Raw genomic sequence first — 15026 nt, forward strand, 5'->3', positions numbered from 1 at the left:
TTTTCTCTATTTTACCTCCATTTGAATGGAATTTGAGAGTGGAAATATCGGCGGACTTTGTGCTATTTGAGAAAACCAAATTCTCTTAGACCATCCTCAATTGTGAGATCTTAATCTTTTAAGACTCGGTATTTATTAGGTACTCTATTTGGTATAAAAAAAAAATTTTGAGGTCCTATATGACCTAAGGCCTCATTTAAGATTCTCATTCTTAAGTGGGACTTACACATTTTGAATATTAAAAAATTAATATATAATGATATAATGTTATTGATAATTGACTAATGAGTCTCATTTAAGAAAAATATGTGAGATGCTGAGTTGGAGGGATTAAGTTTTTATTAAGTACCACTGTTAAGCAATTATAAATGAGTTGTGTGTATACGTGAAACCCATTTAAGTACCCAAAAATATGTTTTTTCATTGTGATATTCTTAAGGCATTTTTGATGTGTTGGGTTCTATCTATATAGACAAAATAGGATAAGAAGTTAGATAAAAATAATTTATAAAAAAAAGTTAGATAAAAATAGGGTACAACAAAGATAAGATAGATGCTTATTTTTTTGGTTCACGCCTTATAAAAAAAGAATAATATTATTGAGTAATTTTTTTAAGTTTAAACATGACATGATTACTCAAAAAAAAACATGCAACACACATGTGAAACTCAATAGGAAGATATGAACCCAACTTCCCAAAATAGGACATCAAATTTGTGTTAGTGAATGTTTAACTTCATCCCAACACACATAATATCTCAAAATCTCGCGTAGCTTAGATTTTAAACCCCTTTACCCCAGGAGTAACGAACATTAAGAAAGAATTTTAATTCAACACAACAAGAATCTTATCAAGAAACTAGAATCTAAAATTTGTGTAACACTTCTATTCTAATTTATGAGTCATGATGAAAATGAAATGGGTTTGAAGAGCTTAAAATGTGACATTGGAGAAGAGAGAATTCAAAACTAGAAGCAATACAAGGACAAAGTACTTAAACTTTCCCCAAATCTCATCAAGCTTTCACTAAAAAAATAGGATCAGTGCAATTGTGAGACACTTGAAGAAGATATACCCTAACGATAAAGATGTCTTAGACAAAATAACCAAATTTAAAGGTTTAAATTTCAAATTATGTTACACGAGCTTATGAGTTTTCTTTCTTCCATGCCATCTTTTCTTCTTCATTTTTAAATTAAAAGAAAAAATATTTTATTTTGGAAAATAAAATCTAATAATTTTTTCTTTAAACAAAATTGATTCATTTTTTCTTTTAATTTAAAGAAAGAAACATGGTGGCATGGAGAGAAAGAAAACCTGGTGTCTATCGAAACATGCGATTAAACACCATTTTATTTAGCTTCTCTTATCATGAGTGGTCAAATTCTTCAAGTTTCTCCCAATTGCACTGATCATATTTTCAAATGAAAAACATAGCAAGAATCTTGGAGCAGTTTTAAGCACATTCTCTATATTATTACTCTCGATTGCTATTTTCTTTTCTCTAATATCACCCTTTGTCTCATAAATCTTCAAAATCACTTTGATTTTCTCCATGACACCTTAATTAGAAGATAAGTGATGCAAAAATTATGTGTTCTAATCTGCAGAGAAGACTCTCGTTGTACTGATTCATAAGTCATTTATCTTCCATTAAATTATGTGTTCCTTAATCAATTTATGATTAATTTGTCTCTCGTTTAAATACTGCAAAATTTTATCGTGAATGTTCTTATTATGTTCTAACCATGCCTACAAAATTAGGAAACGAAATTTGACTTACGAGTATACGCTTACTAGAAACAAAATTTCAATTTTGCATGTTTTGGTTGATAAAAAAAATTGAAACGTATTCGAAATGCTATGAAACTTTGCATATGCTTTTATGTATTTTTATATATGTCTCTGCAAACAATGAACTCAAAATTCGATTTATAGGTCGAGATTTCCGTTGTATTGTGTTTTGAGTTTTTGACGCTTTAAATTCATAATTAATCTGTCACTTGTCGAACATTTCTAATTTTTTGTACAAAGCCATGTATTAACGTTCTTAACATGCCTTAAAAAATCGTGAAAAAATTCAATCTCTATGTTGCTTTTTTGGACTTCACGTATATTACAAGGTCATAAATAATAAGAATCTTGAATTACAACGTCAAAATATGTGTTTTTTATTTTACAGAGTCATTTATCAGACTTCACGTATATTATTATAGGATCAATTTCAATAATTAACTCAAAAACAAATGACGAAAATGTTAGCTGAATATAAGTTGAGGGATAAATTACGTGATTTTGTTTTTTTAACGGAAGGATATATTAAAACGTTAAACAGAGGTTGAAGAAGAATGAGAGTGAGAGATGAAGATGAGCTATTGTTGATGGAAGTGAATATAGTGGAACTAGGATATGATGGTGATTTTGAGGTATGTTGTTGGTTTAGGGGGTTTTGATATCACAATGAATGATGGCTTTGGAATGGTGTGGTGGATGAAGATTAAATTTCTTTTATGGTGTTGTGATTGTGAGACTAATCCTCCACTTCTCTTCTTTTATAGTTTTTTTTTTTTTGTGAAGGAAATCTTCTTTTATAGTTGAAATCTCCATTTTTTATTTAATAATTTTTCATCTTTTACTCCATATTTTTTTTTTTTGATATTCTAACATATTAAAACTTATAAATGAAGACTCTTGGCTGACTGAGGCAGCATCTTTGTTAAATTGTAAAGTGGGCAAAATCCCGTTCTTGTATCTTGGTTTGTCGATTGGAGGTGATCCCCGGAGGTTGTCGTTTTGGGAACCTGTGGTGTCTAACATTAATTCTAGATTAGCGGGGTGGCAAAGTCGCTTCTTATCGTTCGGGGGCCGTTTAGTTCTTCTCAAATCAGTCCTGACCTCTCTTCCTGTCTATGCTCTTTCCTTTTTTAAGGCTCCGTCGGGTATAATTTCTCTCATTGAATCTATTTTTACAAAAATTTTTTGGGGAGGGAGTGAGGATAACAGGAAAATTTCCTGGATCGCCTGGAGCTCTATTTGTTCGCAAAAGGAGTATGGAGGTTTGGGGGTGAGGAAGTTGAAGGAATTTAACATGGCATTGTTATGTAAATGGTGTTGGAGGCTGTTGGTGGATAGAGACGGATTTTGGTATCGGGTTTTGGTGGCGAGATATGGTGAGGAGGCAGGGAGGTTGGTGGTTGGGGGCCGGAGTGTTTCATCTTGGTGGAGGGAGATAGCGAAGATTAGGGATGGTGTAGGTGAGGAGGAGGGGGGCTGGTTTGATAAGAGGGTTTCAAGAGTATTAGGAGATGGAATGAGCACTTTTTTCTGGTTAGATAGATGGGTCGGAGAAGTGGCTTTTAGTAGGAGGTTTCCTCGCTTATATGATCTTGCATCAAATAAGTTTAGCACGGTGGCAGAAATGTTCGCTTTAGGGTGGGAGCAGGGCGGTGAGGCGTGGAGTTAGAGGAGACGTCTGTGGGTGTGGGAGGAGGAGATGTTAGAGGAGTGTAGGAATTTATTTGACACTGTTGTTGTACAGGCTAATATTTCTGACAGGTGGCAGTGGGATCCGGATCCTAGTGAAGGCTTTTCAGTGAAAGGCGCTTATCAGATTCTGACATCTTCGGTTCATTCTCAAGTTGATACAACTATAGACCTTGTCTGGCATAAACAGGTCCCGCTGAAAGTGTCTATCGTTGCATGGCGTTTACTGAAGGACAGATTACCTACGAAACTTAATCTTCAAAGGCGCGGTATTCTACAGGCCGCGGACACTACGTGTGTTTCGGGGTGCGGTACCGATGAGTCGGCATCCCATTTGTTTCTTCATTGCCCGGTTTTTGGTTCTTTATGGCAGTATATCAGATCCTGGATTGGTGTAAATGGTGTAGACCCTCAAAATATTACACAACATTTGCATCAATTCATTCATTATACAGGTCATTCTAAAGTTCGCAGGTCGTTTCTACAATTAATTTGGCTCTTCTGTGTGTGGCTGGTTTGGAATGAACGCAACAATAGATTGTTTAATAATATTGAGACACCAATTACACAGCTCTTAGAAAAAGTTAAATTTCATTCGCTTTGGTGGTTAAAAGCAAAGAATACCACTTTTGTGTACGGTACTCACGGATGGTGGTCGGACCCTTTACTTTGTTTGGGTATTGACTGACCTTTTGATGTAATAACTCTGATTGTATATTTGCTTTTCGGGGTGTTTTCTCTGGTACACCTTGTACTTTGGAGCTTACACCGCCGCTGTTAATATATTCCATTTTGATTTCTTAAAAAAAAAAAAACTTATAAAAGAAGAGACCGTTTCTTTAGAAGAGCTAAGCCAATAAAAACAAAAAAGTGTTCCTTTAAAGTACGAACCATTGTTCTTTAATTGAACTGAAATTGAAAGAGTGTACATTTAACCCTTTCTAGCTCACACCCCTAACATGTTTTTTGACTTCCTTATTATGGGTGATGTTTAGCATGGGGAAATTGTGATCTTTCTCCATCTTAGGTCAATTTAATATGAGCCTTTGATTTAATACTAACAAATACTAATGGACAGGATTGTTCTAAAACTTTACCTAAAACTTGGATGAATTTTAATAATAAAATATTAACATAATTTTTTTAAAAACTGTACCAAGTCATCTCACTTAAATATATTTATGTATTTGGAACGAATAAAAAACTATGTTATAATTTATATTTCTAAAAAAAAAAAACTATGTTATTTGTTTTCTAAAACCAGATTTGAAAATTTATTTTTTTACTTTCATGAAGAAAAAAAAACTCGACCTTTTTATTATATATATAGACACACACATTGTCTATATTTTATAGTTCAAATGATAAAATTTTTAAAATTGTTAGATCGAATGTTGTAGCGTGTTCGAACTCCGACTCTTTTACTTATGTTTAGTACTCCCTCCGTTTCAAAATGAGTGTCGTTTTAACTAAAAAAATTGTTTCAAAATGAATGTCACTTTACATTTTCAATACAACTTTACCCTCTCCAACTTTTCTCTCACACAATTTTCAATGCAACTTAATTTTGTCTTTTTCTTATAAAGTAAGGGCAGTTTAGTAAAAGTGTTATATCCAATTATTATTTCATTCTATTTCTTAATCTGTGTGTCAAAACCTAAAACGACACTCATTTTGAAACGGAGGGAGTAGTATCTAATGATTATTGTCATTTCGTTTGTTTATAAAAAAAAATGATTACATTTATGTTAAAAAAATTGTAGTCCAGTTTTAATAATAACATTAAAATTTCATTGTAATGGCAATAAGAAAAACATGAGAGGGTAACAAAAAAAAAATCAACCGTAAAGGAATAAGGAAAACAATATGGATCATGTTTTTGAATGAGGTTATGAATTGGAATATAGCAAAACAAGTAGTACAAGTAATAATAGATAAGACAAAATTGATCTAAGATGGAGAAATTTTTCAATTGCCCCATGCTAAAATCCGCCTTAACTCATGTGCGGTGCAATAACCAACCGAAAAAGACACGATGGAGGAGAAAAGAAAAATAGTACAAAGGGTTGGTATTATTCTTGGACAATTCATCTTTTCATTTTTGAAATGGCTCTTTTCTCCAACTGCCGTCCAACAACAGTCGAATAAGAAATCAATTTCAAAAATGAAAAGAACAATTTTCTTATTCTAGAAGCCAAACAAGTTCCTATTTTTTTCCTCTAGTCCTCTTCTACTACAGGCTTAGAGCGTGTTTGTTGTGCGGTAATTGAATTGATTTTAATAAAATTGATTTCATTGAAAGTAATTCTATTTGATACGTGTCATACACTAAATATGAGTATTTTCAAGTTGAAAAGCGAACTTTTATCATCATATTGCAAGAGTCTATCCTCTTTTAACTAGAATAAACTCCTTTAATAACATATGTTAGAGATAAAATTTGATATACAAAAATATATTTAAAAGCCAAAAAGATGAGGCTTAATATGAGACCTAAAAATTTGGGGGGCCTAAAACCCTTGCTTTAGTAGCAGCCCCCTAGGACCGGCCATGATTGATTACGTAGAATTGATTTTTGTTAAAAGTAATTTTGATTATAAGTGATGTGTGTATGAATACATTCATGTAAAAGTGAATTGAACTATAAATTTGTGTCTGAAAATGAATTCTAGAACCAAAAACTTCAAATATTAGCTTCAAGTATAATCAATTCAACTCGACAACAACCAAACATGTCGGAATCAATTTAATTTTTGTACTCTTTAGAAGTGAAACCAAACATACACTTAGATTGATATATCATTATTATTATTTTTTGAAGAAGATTGATATATTATTATTGACCTCATTCATTCAAATATTTTATAGCTTTGAATTTATTTTTGATTTCTCTACCCTTTTTTTATGAAATTGTGAATGTATAATAATTAATTTCTATGTTAGTTTTCCCTCCTTAAAAAAAAAATTATATATGCGTATTTTTCTCTTTTACCAATATTTGAATTGAATCTTCCAACTCTTGTTAGTTCAAATAAGTTTTGTTATCCTTTTCCCAATCTCTCGATTTTTCTAATACCTTTTTTGGCCTTTTGACTAAGTAAATATATGATATGTGGCCTATTAGATCACACAGTATTAATTTTTTTTTTTTTGAGGGGATAGACTACTTCACTAATTTCTGATAGTAAATTCTCAAGTGTTGCACTATTACATGAGTTGGAACATCCCAAAAACACCTCTCTATTTTTGTTTAGTCCCATAATTTTTAAATTTATATGGTCCCTCCATTTTATAATTTTATAAAAAAATGGATGCATCCCCTCAAAAAAAAAAATAGTTGCATATGTCGAAAAGTTTTAAGTTTTGTTATTTCATAAATAAAAAAGTGACTGTGTTTATTTTTACTAATATATCGGTTTGAGTAATGAATAGACAAATTACTAGGTGGTGTGGAAATGCATATGTAATCGACTCTTGTTATTTTATTTTTCATATAATTAAGTGTTCTTTAACAAAGTTTAATTATAATACACTACCAATGCCAAATGTTTTACACGGCTAACTAATCACAATCATTTATATGTGTAACTTTTTTTTTTTGGTACAAATTTATACGTGTAACTTAATATAATTAAATTCAAACATTCTTAATGTTACAAAATTATGATTGATTGACAATGTATAAAAGTTTTACCCTAACGGTCTACGTGAATTTAATCTTTAAAAAAAATCAAAATAGAAAATGTAAAACTCCAAAAAGAAACATATTATCCAAAAAAAAAATAAAATTATTTGATATATGGAAGTCTCATGTATACTAAGTACCTTTTAAATAATTTTTATTTTTTGTGCTCTGGATAACCACCATATAAAACATGTCAATGAAAATAGATAGATATATACAAGATGAGAGATATGGGATGGGAAGGCACTTATCTTGCGACTAAAGCAAAAGATAATGGGCTGTTGGCAATACACAGAACATTAATCCAGAAAACAATACTACTAATTAAAATGGTGGCTTTATACAGTCCTAACTATGATCGCAAGTAGTACTTTTGTGTGCTAGCTCTTGATCATATATCAAGCAACCATTTACGTAATAATAGTTTGTCTTTTCTTTATACCTTTCAATCAGTTATCAACCATGCATGTTTTTATTTACATCACAAACTTAGCTTCTAATATTAATTATTTCAACCCCCTTCAAACACACGCCCCCTTCCGTCAAACACACACACCAACTCAAGTTGACATGAATGTTGACGGGCTCTCGCCACTATATAATAGTATTGTAGGAATGATTTCGATTTAAGATAGTAACTGTGTGATGTAGTTTTTGATAGGTTCAACCTGAAACCAATCATAAAAATAATTTGAAATGTGATTTTAATTTCAAGTTGAGATTTGTAGCTTATGACTCTAAATGTGATTTTAATTCTAAAATTTATTCTTCGAACACTTCATCTCATTTTTATATGAATGTATTGAAACATAAATAAATCACTTTACATTTAATTCATTTTTTAAAAAACACATCAATTCGTTCAAACTAAAATTTTGTCCACGAAGAACCAAACATACACTAATAACTACATTTAATTTATTTATTGATTTATTATATAACTTTCATTCTTTTTTTTTGAGCAAATATAACTTTCATTCTAAAAGTATAAATGTTTTATTACTAAAAATAAACTATGTTCATTCATTCAAATTGATAAATCACATCGATACAATATAAATTAGCTAAAAACAAAAAGGGAGGAATTTGTAACCAAAAAAAAAATCTCACAACATTCATGTTAATAACATAAAACGACAAAATACATAATGTTACAATTAATTATGACCATATCCAAGTATCCAAAATACCCAAACCTCTTAATCTGTAGCGTTGACGACGACGAAGTCATTGATTGATTTGCACTGGATCAAATCTAATATGGCAATATGAACTGAACAAACATCGTAACAAGATGGGAAAGGGAAAAAAACGCATCACAAAGACACCGAACAAAGCAACGCCGCACTAACACTAGGGATGGGAATGGGTACCCAATGGGTAGGGTACTATAGTACCTTTCCCCATACCCGCGTTTGTAAAAAATACCCTTACCCGAGCCCGTACCCTCGTGGGTAACAACTTTAGTGCCCTTCCCCGTACCCTATGGGCACCTAAGTACCCATACCCGCACCCATTACCCGCACTTTAACTATGAAAAGACAATAAAATATATCACAATTGAAAATAAAACTATGGTTCCAAAATTTTCAAATCAACTCAGAAAATAGTACGAACCATAATATTTAGCTAAGTAAAAAGACATCCAAAATATTCCTCGAAAATAAAAGTAAAAACATTCAAAATACATATAAAAAAGTGCATACTAAAATAAACATCAAATTGATTTAAGGTATGAAGGGAAAGATGAAACCATTACTATATTAGTTTTAAGGTTTAGGTATAGACGTAAATAGCTAAATAAATTAAATAATTATGCACCAAAAATAAATAAAGTATTTATTATATTATATAATATGTATATGCGGGTTGCGGGGCTGGGTAGTATAGTACCCTTACCCGCACCCATACCCACTTAAATTTGCGGGTAATTACCTGGACCCAAGCCCATACCCATGAAAGCGGGGTTTTACCCTACCCATTGTGGGTATTTTTTGCGGGTGCCCATCAGACCTGTGTCCAATTGCCATCCCTAACTAACACGACGAAATCACGAAAGGAAAAACCTAAATATATGTGAAAATCACTCAAATAAAATAGAAAGAGAAAAACAATTTAGATGTGGATGATTTTGGGTAAAAAAATTGATCATAAATCACCCATTTTTAATGGATGGATGAAAAAAAAACTAATTTGTAAAATGGGATTGCGGCTCACAATAAAGAGACGCTAAATGTATAAAGATAAGATCAATTTTGTTATATATGTATCTAACTCAAAATGATATTTATATACTATTTTCCTATAAAGTCCATAAATCTAGCATCCAATCCATTCTCACATGTTTCACTTGTTGAATAGACACATGCATGTTTTCCTTAATACTAGACAAACTCCGTCTTTCTTCACATATGAACAAAAGCCTTTATTTATTTTTAATTTTACAAATCATATTCCTATCTATAAATATTTGTTCACTTCGTTCGCAATGTCTTCACCACATCACTACCTCATTTCTTCTTCAAGGGTATTGGGGAAACAAATCTCATTATATTAAAAAAAAAAATCCCTCTGAATTAGCATACTAGAATAGAATGGAACAAGTAAGACAAACAAATCTCACTTTTGTACTTATGTATGTTATAGCACTCTTTATGATCTTCACATTTAAATCAGCCAATGGTATTGAGGAAACTTTAAATATTGTGAGTTTTGGGGCCAATCCCAATGGTGAAATTGATTCCACAAATGCAATCCTTACTGCATGGACTAGAGCATGTAGCTCAACAACACCAACTACTATTTACATGCCAATAGGAAGATTCTTAGTTGGGGGTAGTGTAGTGTTTAAGGGGAGGTGCAATAACAAGGGCATCACGGTACGTATTGATGGTACACTAGTTGCAACATCCAACTATGGTGTTATTGGAAATGAGGGAAGTTGGTTGCTTTTTGATGATGTTGATGGAGTTTCAATTATTGGTGGTGTCCTTGATGGTCAAGGCACAAGTTTGTGGGATTGTAAAAGATCCGGCAAGAGTTGCCCAACTGGTGCTACGGTATAGATTACATTCTTGAAAATTTGCTAACTTTTTGTGTTTTATTCTTAACGACAACATATTAGTAATTATCTGTTACAAACGTTAAAAATCAATATTACATTAGTTCGGGTAAAACTGTATTCAAACCCCTTAAGAAAGAGCGCGTGTTTGAACCTTAGATGAAAAAATATGGTTGAAAGGGGAGATTCCAGTACAAGTGACAAGTATTTTTTCGATATAGTCATAACAAAGATAGTGGATACTCCACACCAATAATATGGTTAGAAAAAAATCCACTCCAAACCACCTTATTAACTCCTAGTCAAGTTTTGTGGTTTTTTCGTTTAGAAATATATGGTTATAGTCTTATAGACTAGTATAATAAGGATTGATTTGAGTCGTGTGCAATTGCAGTCGATTGACTACATGCAATTAACTACACCCGTGGTTTGTTCAATAAACATACAACGATCACAATTTTAAAATCGTATTTTAGATTTAAAAATATTGAAATCTGCATTGAAATCCAAACATTCAATCTTGATCGAACAGTCATAAATTTGATTGACTGCAGTTAGTTATATGATTCTAACTACACACAATCCAACTTAATTATAGTAATACAATCTTCTAAGTCTAGCGATTCTTTTTGACACTTATTTGATGAAATCTAGGTAGTTCTATGAACTCATAGTATTGTTGATATGCCGGTTTTCTTTATCTTAAAACTTACTTAAATAAACTAATTGTTGATGCCAATTTTGTTGCATACAATTACAGAACTTAAGATTTGCCAATTCCGACAACATTGTTATCAATGGTGTAACCTCCATGAATAGCCAAATGTTCCACATAGTGATAGACAGATGCAATAATGTCAAAGTACAAGGGGTTAAGGTAACAGCAGCAGGAAACAGTCCTAATACAGATGGTATTCATGTTCAACTCTCATCAAGTGTCACCATCCTCAACTCCAACATAGCAACTGGTGATGATTGCATCTCAATTGGGTCTGGAACAACAAATTTGTGGATAGAGAACATAGCATGTGGACCAGGTCATGGCATAAGGTAATAATCTTTGGAAGCTGCTTTTATTAACTCACATGCATTTTGAAAAGAATATAATCCAAGGAACACACTTTTTTTTTGGTCTTCTAGATGATGAAAATTGTGTTTTTTATTGTATTTTTTTCCTATTCGATCAAAAATGTATTATAATATCACTCCTTACATAATATCAAAAGTGGATTCATTGTTTTAACATTGGTTCAATGTTTGTTGTGCAGTATTGGAAGTTTGGCGAAGGAATTTCAAGAGCTTGGTGTTGAAAATGTGACGGTTAAAACGGTGAAATTTATTGGAACAGAAAATGGCGTAAGAATCAAGTCTTGGGGGAGACCTAGCAATGGCTTCGCAAGAAACATCCTTTTTCAACATGTTACCATGGTTAATGTTCAAAATCCTATTGTGATTGACCAAAATTACTGCCCTAATCAAAAGGATTGTCCCGGTCAGGTGAGATCTTTAAAGGAAAATTCATATTCAAGGGCATAATACTCTATCAACGTGAACTAACTTTTACATATAAAAAATTAATAAATAAATAATGTGAACCCCCTATTTGTTGCCTCAACTCACTCTTAATTTGTATTTTAAAATTAATAATTTGAAGTGACAAAACAATATATTTTTTATTAGTTAAATAAGTTTTTCATACCCGTGAGCATAGCTCAGTTGGCAAGGGACATGCATTATATTATATGCAGGAGCCGGGATTCGAACCCCGGACACCCCACTTATTCACCTTGAAAAAAAGTGAATTCTAGCCACTAGTCTACTTGATAAAAAAAAATAAGTTTTTCATAATTTCATTGCTAAAAAATTATGTTTTTTGTCCCCATAATAAAATGTCACGTTTCGTCCCTAAAAAAAATTTCAATACACAATTTTAGCCTATTGTGTCAAATCAATTTATATTTTTGAATGATTTTTTTTTTTACATCATATCTAAAATATATGCTCTTTAAACCGATTTACACTAACATTATATGCTCTTTAAATTTCACTCTCTATTATTAAACAAATTAAACGTGTGATGCCCTAAATTATGTAAGACCAAAAATTCCATAACCCATATAAGTTTGATTCACTAAGTAGCTAGTCAGCATTTTTCTCAAATTATTGTACGTACGTATGTATGCATGCATGCATGCATGGTCTTTTTAGGAGTTCTCAAACTATTGTATGCATGTTATAGACAGAAAGAAGAATATTAACATATATGATATACACAGGCTGATTGAATTCTCTTTTTGTATATTTTGGTACAAACAAGCAGGCTTCCGGGGTTAAAATTAGTAACATTATATATCAAGATATTCATGGAACTTCAGCAACAAAGGTTGCACTTAAATTGAATTGTAGTCCAACAAATCCATGCACTGGAATAAGCTTGGAAGATGTGATGCTTACATATGAAAACAAAAATGCTGAAGCGTTATGCAATCATGCTGGAGGAATCACATCTGGTGTAGTTCAACCCAACAATTGTTTCTAAGTATAGTACGTAAATCGTTACTATGACGAATCGTTCGGAAGAACCGAGTTTAATTCATAAGTGAAATAATTGTTAGTCAAAGTGTACTTATCTGATGACTAAACTCCAAAAAAACATTATTGTTGGAATGGATACATACAGTTACAAAACATGGGAGTGGAGCACAATCAACCTCATATAATTAACAATTATATTTTTCTTTTTCCTTAAAAAAAATAATTATATTTTGCTTTTGATTTGCTTAATTATATGTTAATGTAATTAATTCTTTTTACTGATTTATACGAGTAGATTTGCGAATTTATGATCATATCTGATACTTCAGTGTTCTATATTTTTCATTAAATTTTCTCAAACAATGGACTAATATCAATATTATCAACCAGCAAAAATATAATTAAGTTTTATTTAAATTATAATTTTATAGCATAACTTTTAGGTTTTGAATTTATTTTTTAAAATCATAAAAATACTTGGACTGTGTTTGAATTATTTCAGAAAAAAATATTTTAAGTTATTATATTCTTTGATGGAGAGATGTATCTACATTTATTGTCCGTCTGTTCCAAATACAACTACCTCTCATACAGTAAATTTATGAGAGACCAAAATGATATATATAAAAAAAGAACAAGTAAAAGATTAAAATATGCTTATTAATAGCGGTTGACTAATAATGAAAAGCCCTCGACATCCAATCCTTTAAATAAATATACTTATTGTGAAGGAAAAAAAAAAAGAATATACTTATTAGAATAGTTTTTTTTTGTGAATACAATATTCATCATCCAATTATAGTGTTATATAGGAAAAAAAACATAGGAAAAAAAACAGAATATACTTATTAGAATAGTTTTTTTTTTGTGAATACAATATTCATCATCCAATTATAGTGTTATATAAACTAGACTCTAATCCGTGCGATGCACGGGTTTTTGTAGAGTTTTATATATAAAATATCAAATTGGTTATATTATTAATCGTAGAATTATATTTAAACCCAGAAACAATCAAACTAAGTAACAATTGAGAGTGATCGACATACACAATCTCAAAGAAGCAAATTAACAACATTTAGTTTGCATCAACAAAAACGAATATGGAAATCAACAAAAATGAATATGGAATCAAAGTCATTACTTTGCCAAAACAAAGTAATGTTATAGTCTATTGTAGTAATTTTTGCAAATAAAAAGTCATAACAAAAACTTCATGTAATATAATATAGGAGAAACAAAGAGGCCAGCAAAATTACAGGAAAAAGTGAAGTTTCTAATGAAAAAATTATCATCTAGATCAGTCAAATTATCTACAATTTTAAAGATGCAACTTTAATATCGTAACACGTAGTTAGCGTACACAAAAAAAATAATGAAAAAGAATTATTATCAATAAAGGTAATGCTAATAATAAAAAATAACTGCTATGAGAGAGGAAACCGCTAGAGCGGTTGGGGCTTTAAAAAAAATGTTTTAGTCATGTATTTCATTTTTCGAAGCAACAATATTTCAACAAAAAAAAGAAGTGGCATAGTGGCTATAGCTGTAAAGCATAAGCATATGGTCATTATGGTCATTGGTTCGATTCCTTGCAAACTCTTTCTATCATAAAAATTAGTCAGACCCTTATCATAAAAATTAGTCAGACCTACCAAAAAAGGCGGGATCAGAATTAGGGCAAACTTTTCAGAACTGTTTAACATTTATATATATTAAGATTTTTATATTTAATTATTTGCTGTAGTTATTTTAAATTAATTTGACTGGTACAATGGTATTCAATAAAACTATAGGATAATGAAGAATTTACCAAACTTTTATATATAATGCATGGTTGGTTGAGAAAAATCCCTCAAAATAAATTAATTGTTAAAATACACTTATTATTTGGGTTCTTGCATTGATGAATAAGGCAATTCTAGCTAAAGGGAGATGAAGACTTTTATCGATTGAAGACTCGATTTGAAAATCAGTCTTGAAGACCAAATATGGTGGCGGTATTGTTATCAATATGTGTGCTTTAGAGAGTATGAGGGGCGTGGAGGGTGATGGGTTCATGGAGGCTTTCCGTAGGAAGGTAGAGGATGGTGGTAAAGTCCGGTTTTGACATGATGTGTGGGTAAGAAGTCAATCTCTTTGGGTGGTATTCCTAGGCTTTTTGCGATGTCCCAACAAAACAAAAATGTTGTCAAAGAGATGGACGAATGGGTAGAGGAGGTGTAGAAGTGGGCCTTTGATTGGCAAAGATAGTGTTTTG

The 15026-nt window shown here is 31.3% G+C and overlaps 1 protein-coding gene across 1 annotated transcript; it reads left to right on the forward strand.

Moving 5' to 3' along the window:
- Positions 1-9568: 9568 nt before the first annotated feature.
- On the forward strand, positions 9569-12963 carry LOC146896499 (polygalacturonase-like). The gene is made up of 4 exons (XM_085732800.1): positions 9569-10229; positions 10992-11281; positions 11500-11728; positions 12552-12963. Exons 1-4 carry the CDS (start codon positions 9765-9767, stop codon positions 12768-12770), a joined length of 1203 nt encoding a protein of 400 aa, XP_085588926.1. The 5' UTR covers positions 9569-9764; the 3' UTR covers positions 12771-12963.
- Positions 12964-15026: the final 2063 nt, after the last annotated feature.

Source organism: Medicago sativa, chromosome 8 (genome assembly GCF_051527215.1).
Source record: "Medicago sativa cultivar Bolivia chromosome 8, Bolivia_mono, whole genome shotgun sequence".
NCBI classification, from domain to species: Eukaryota; Viridiplantae; Streptophyta; class Magnoliopsida; order Fabales; family Fabaceae; genus Medicago; species Medicago sativa.

Coding starts and splice junctions, on each gene's coding strand:
- LOC146896499 (XM_085732800.1), top strand. CDS start 9,765: ATGGAACAAGTAAGACAAACAAATCTCACTTTTGTACTTATGTATGTT. Junction 10,230..10,991: donor GTTGCCCAACTGGTGCTACG/GTATAGATTACA, acceptor ATACAATTACAG/AACTTAAGATTTGCCAATTC. Junction 11,729..12,551: donor AAAAGGATTGTCCCGGTCAG/GTGAGATCTTTA, acceptor ACAAACAAGCAG/GCTTCCGGGGTTAAAATTAG.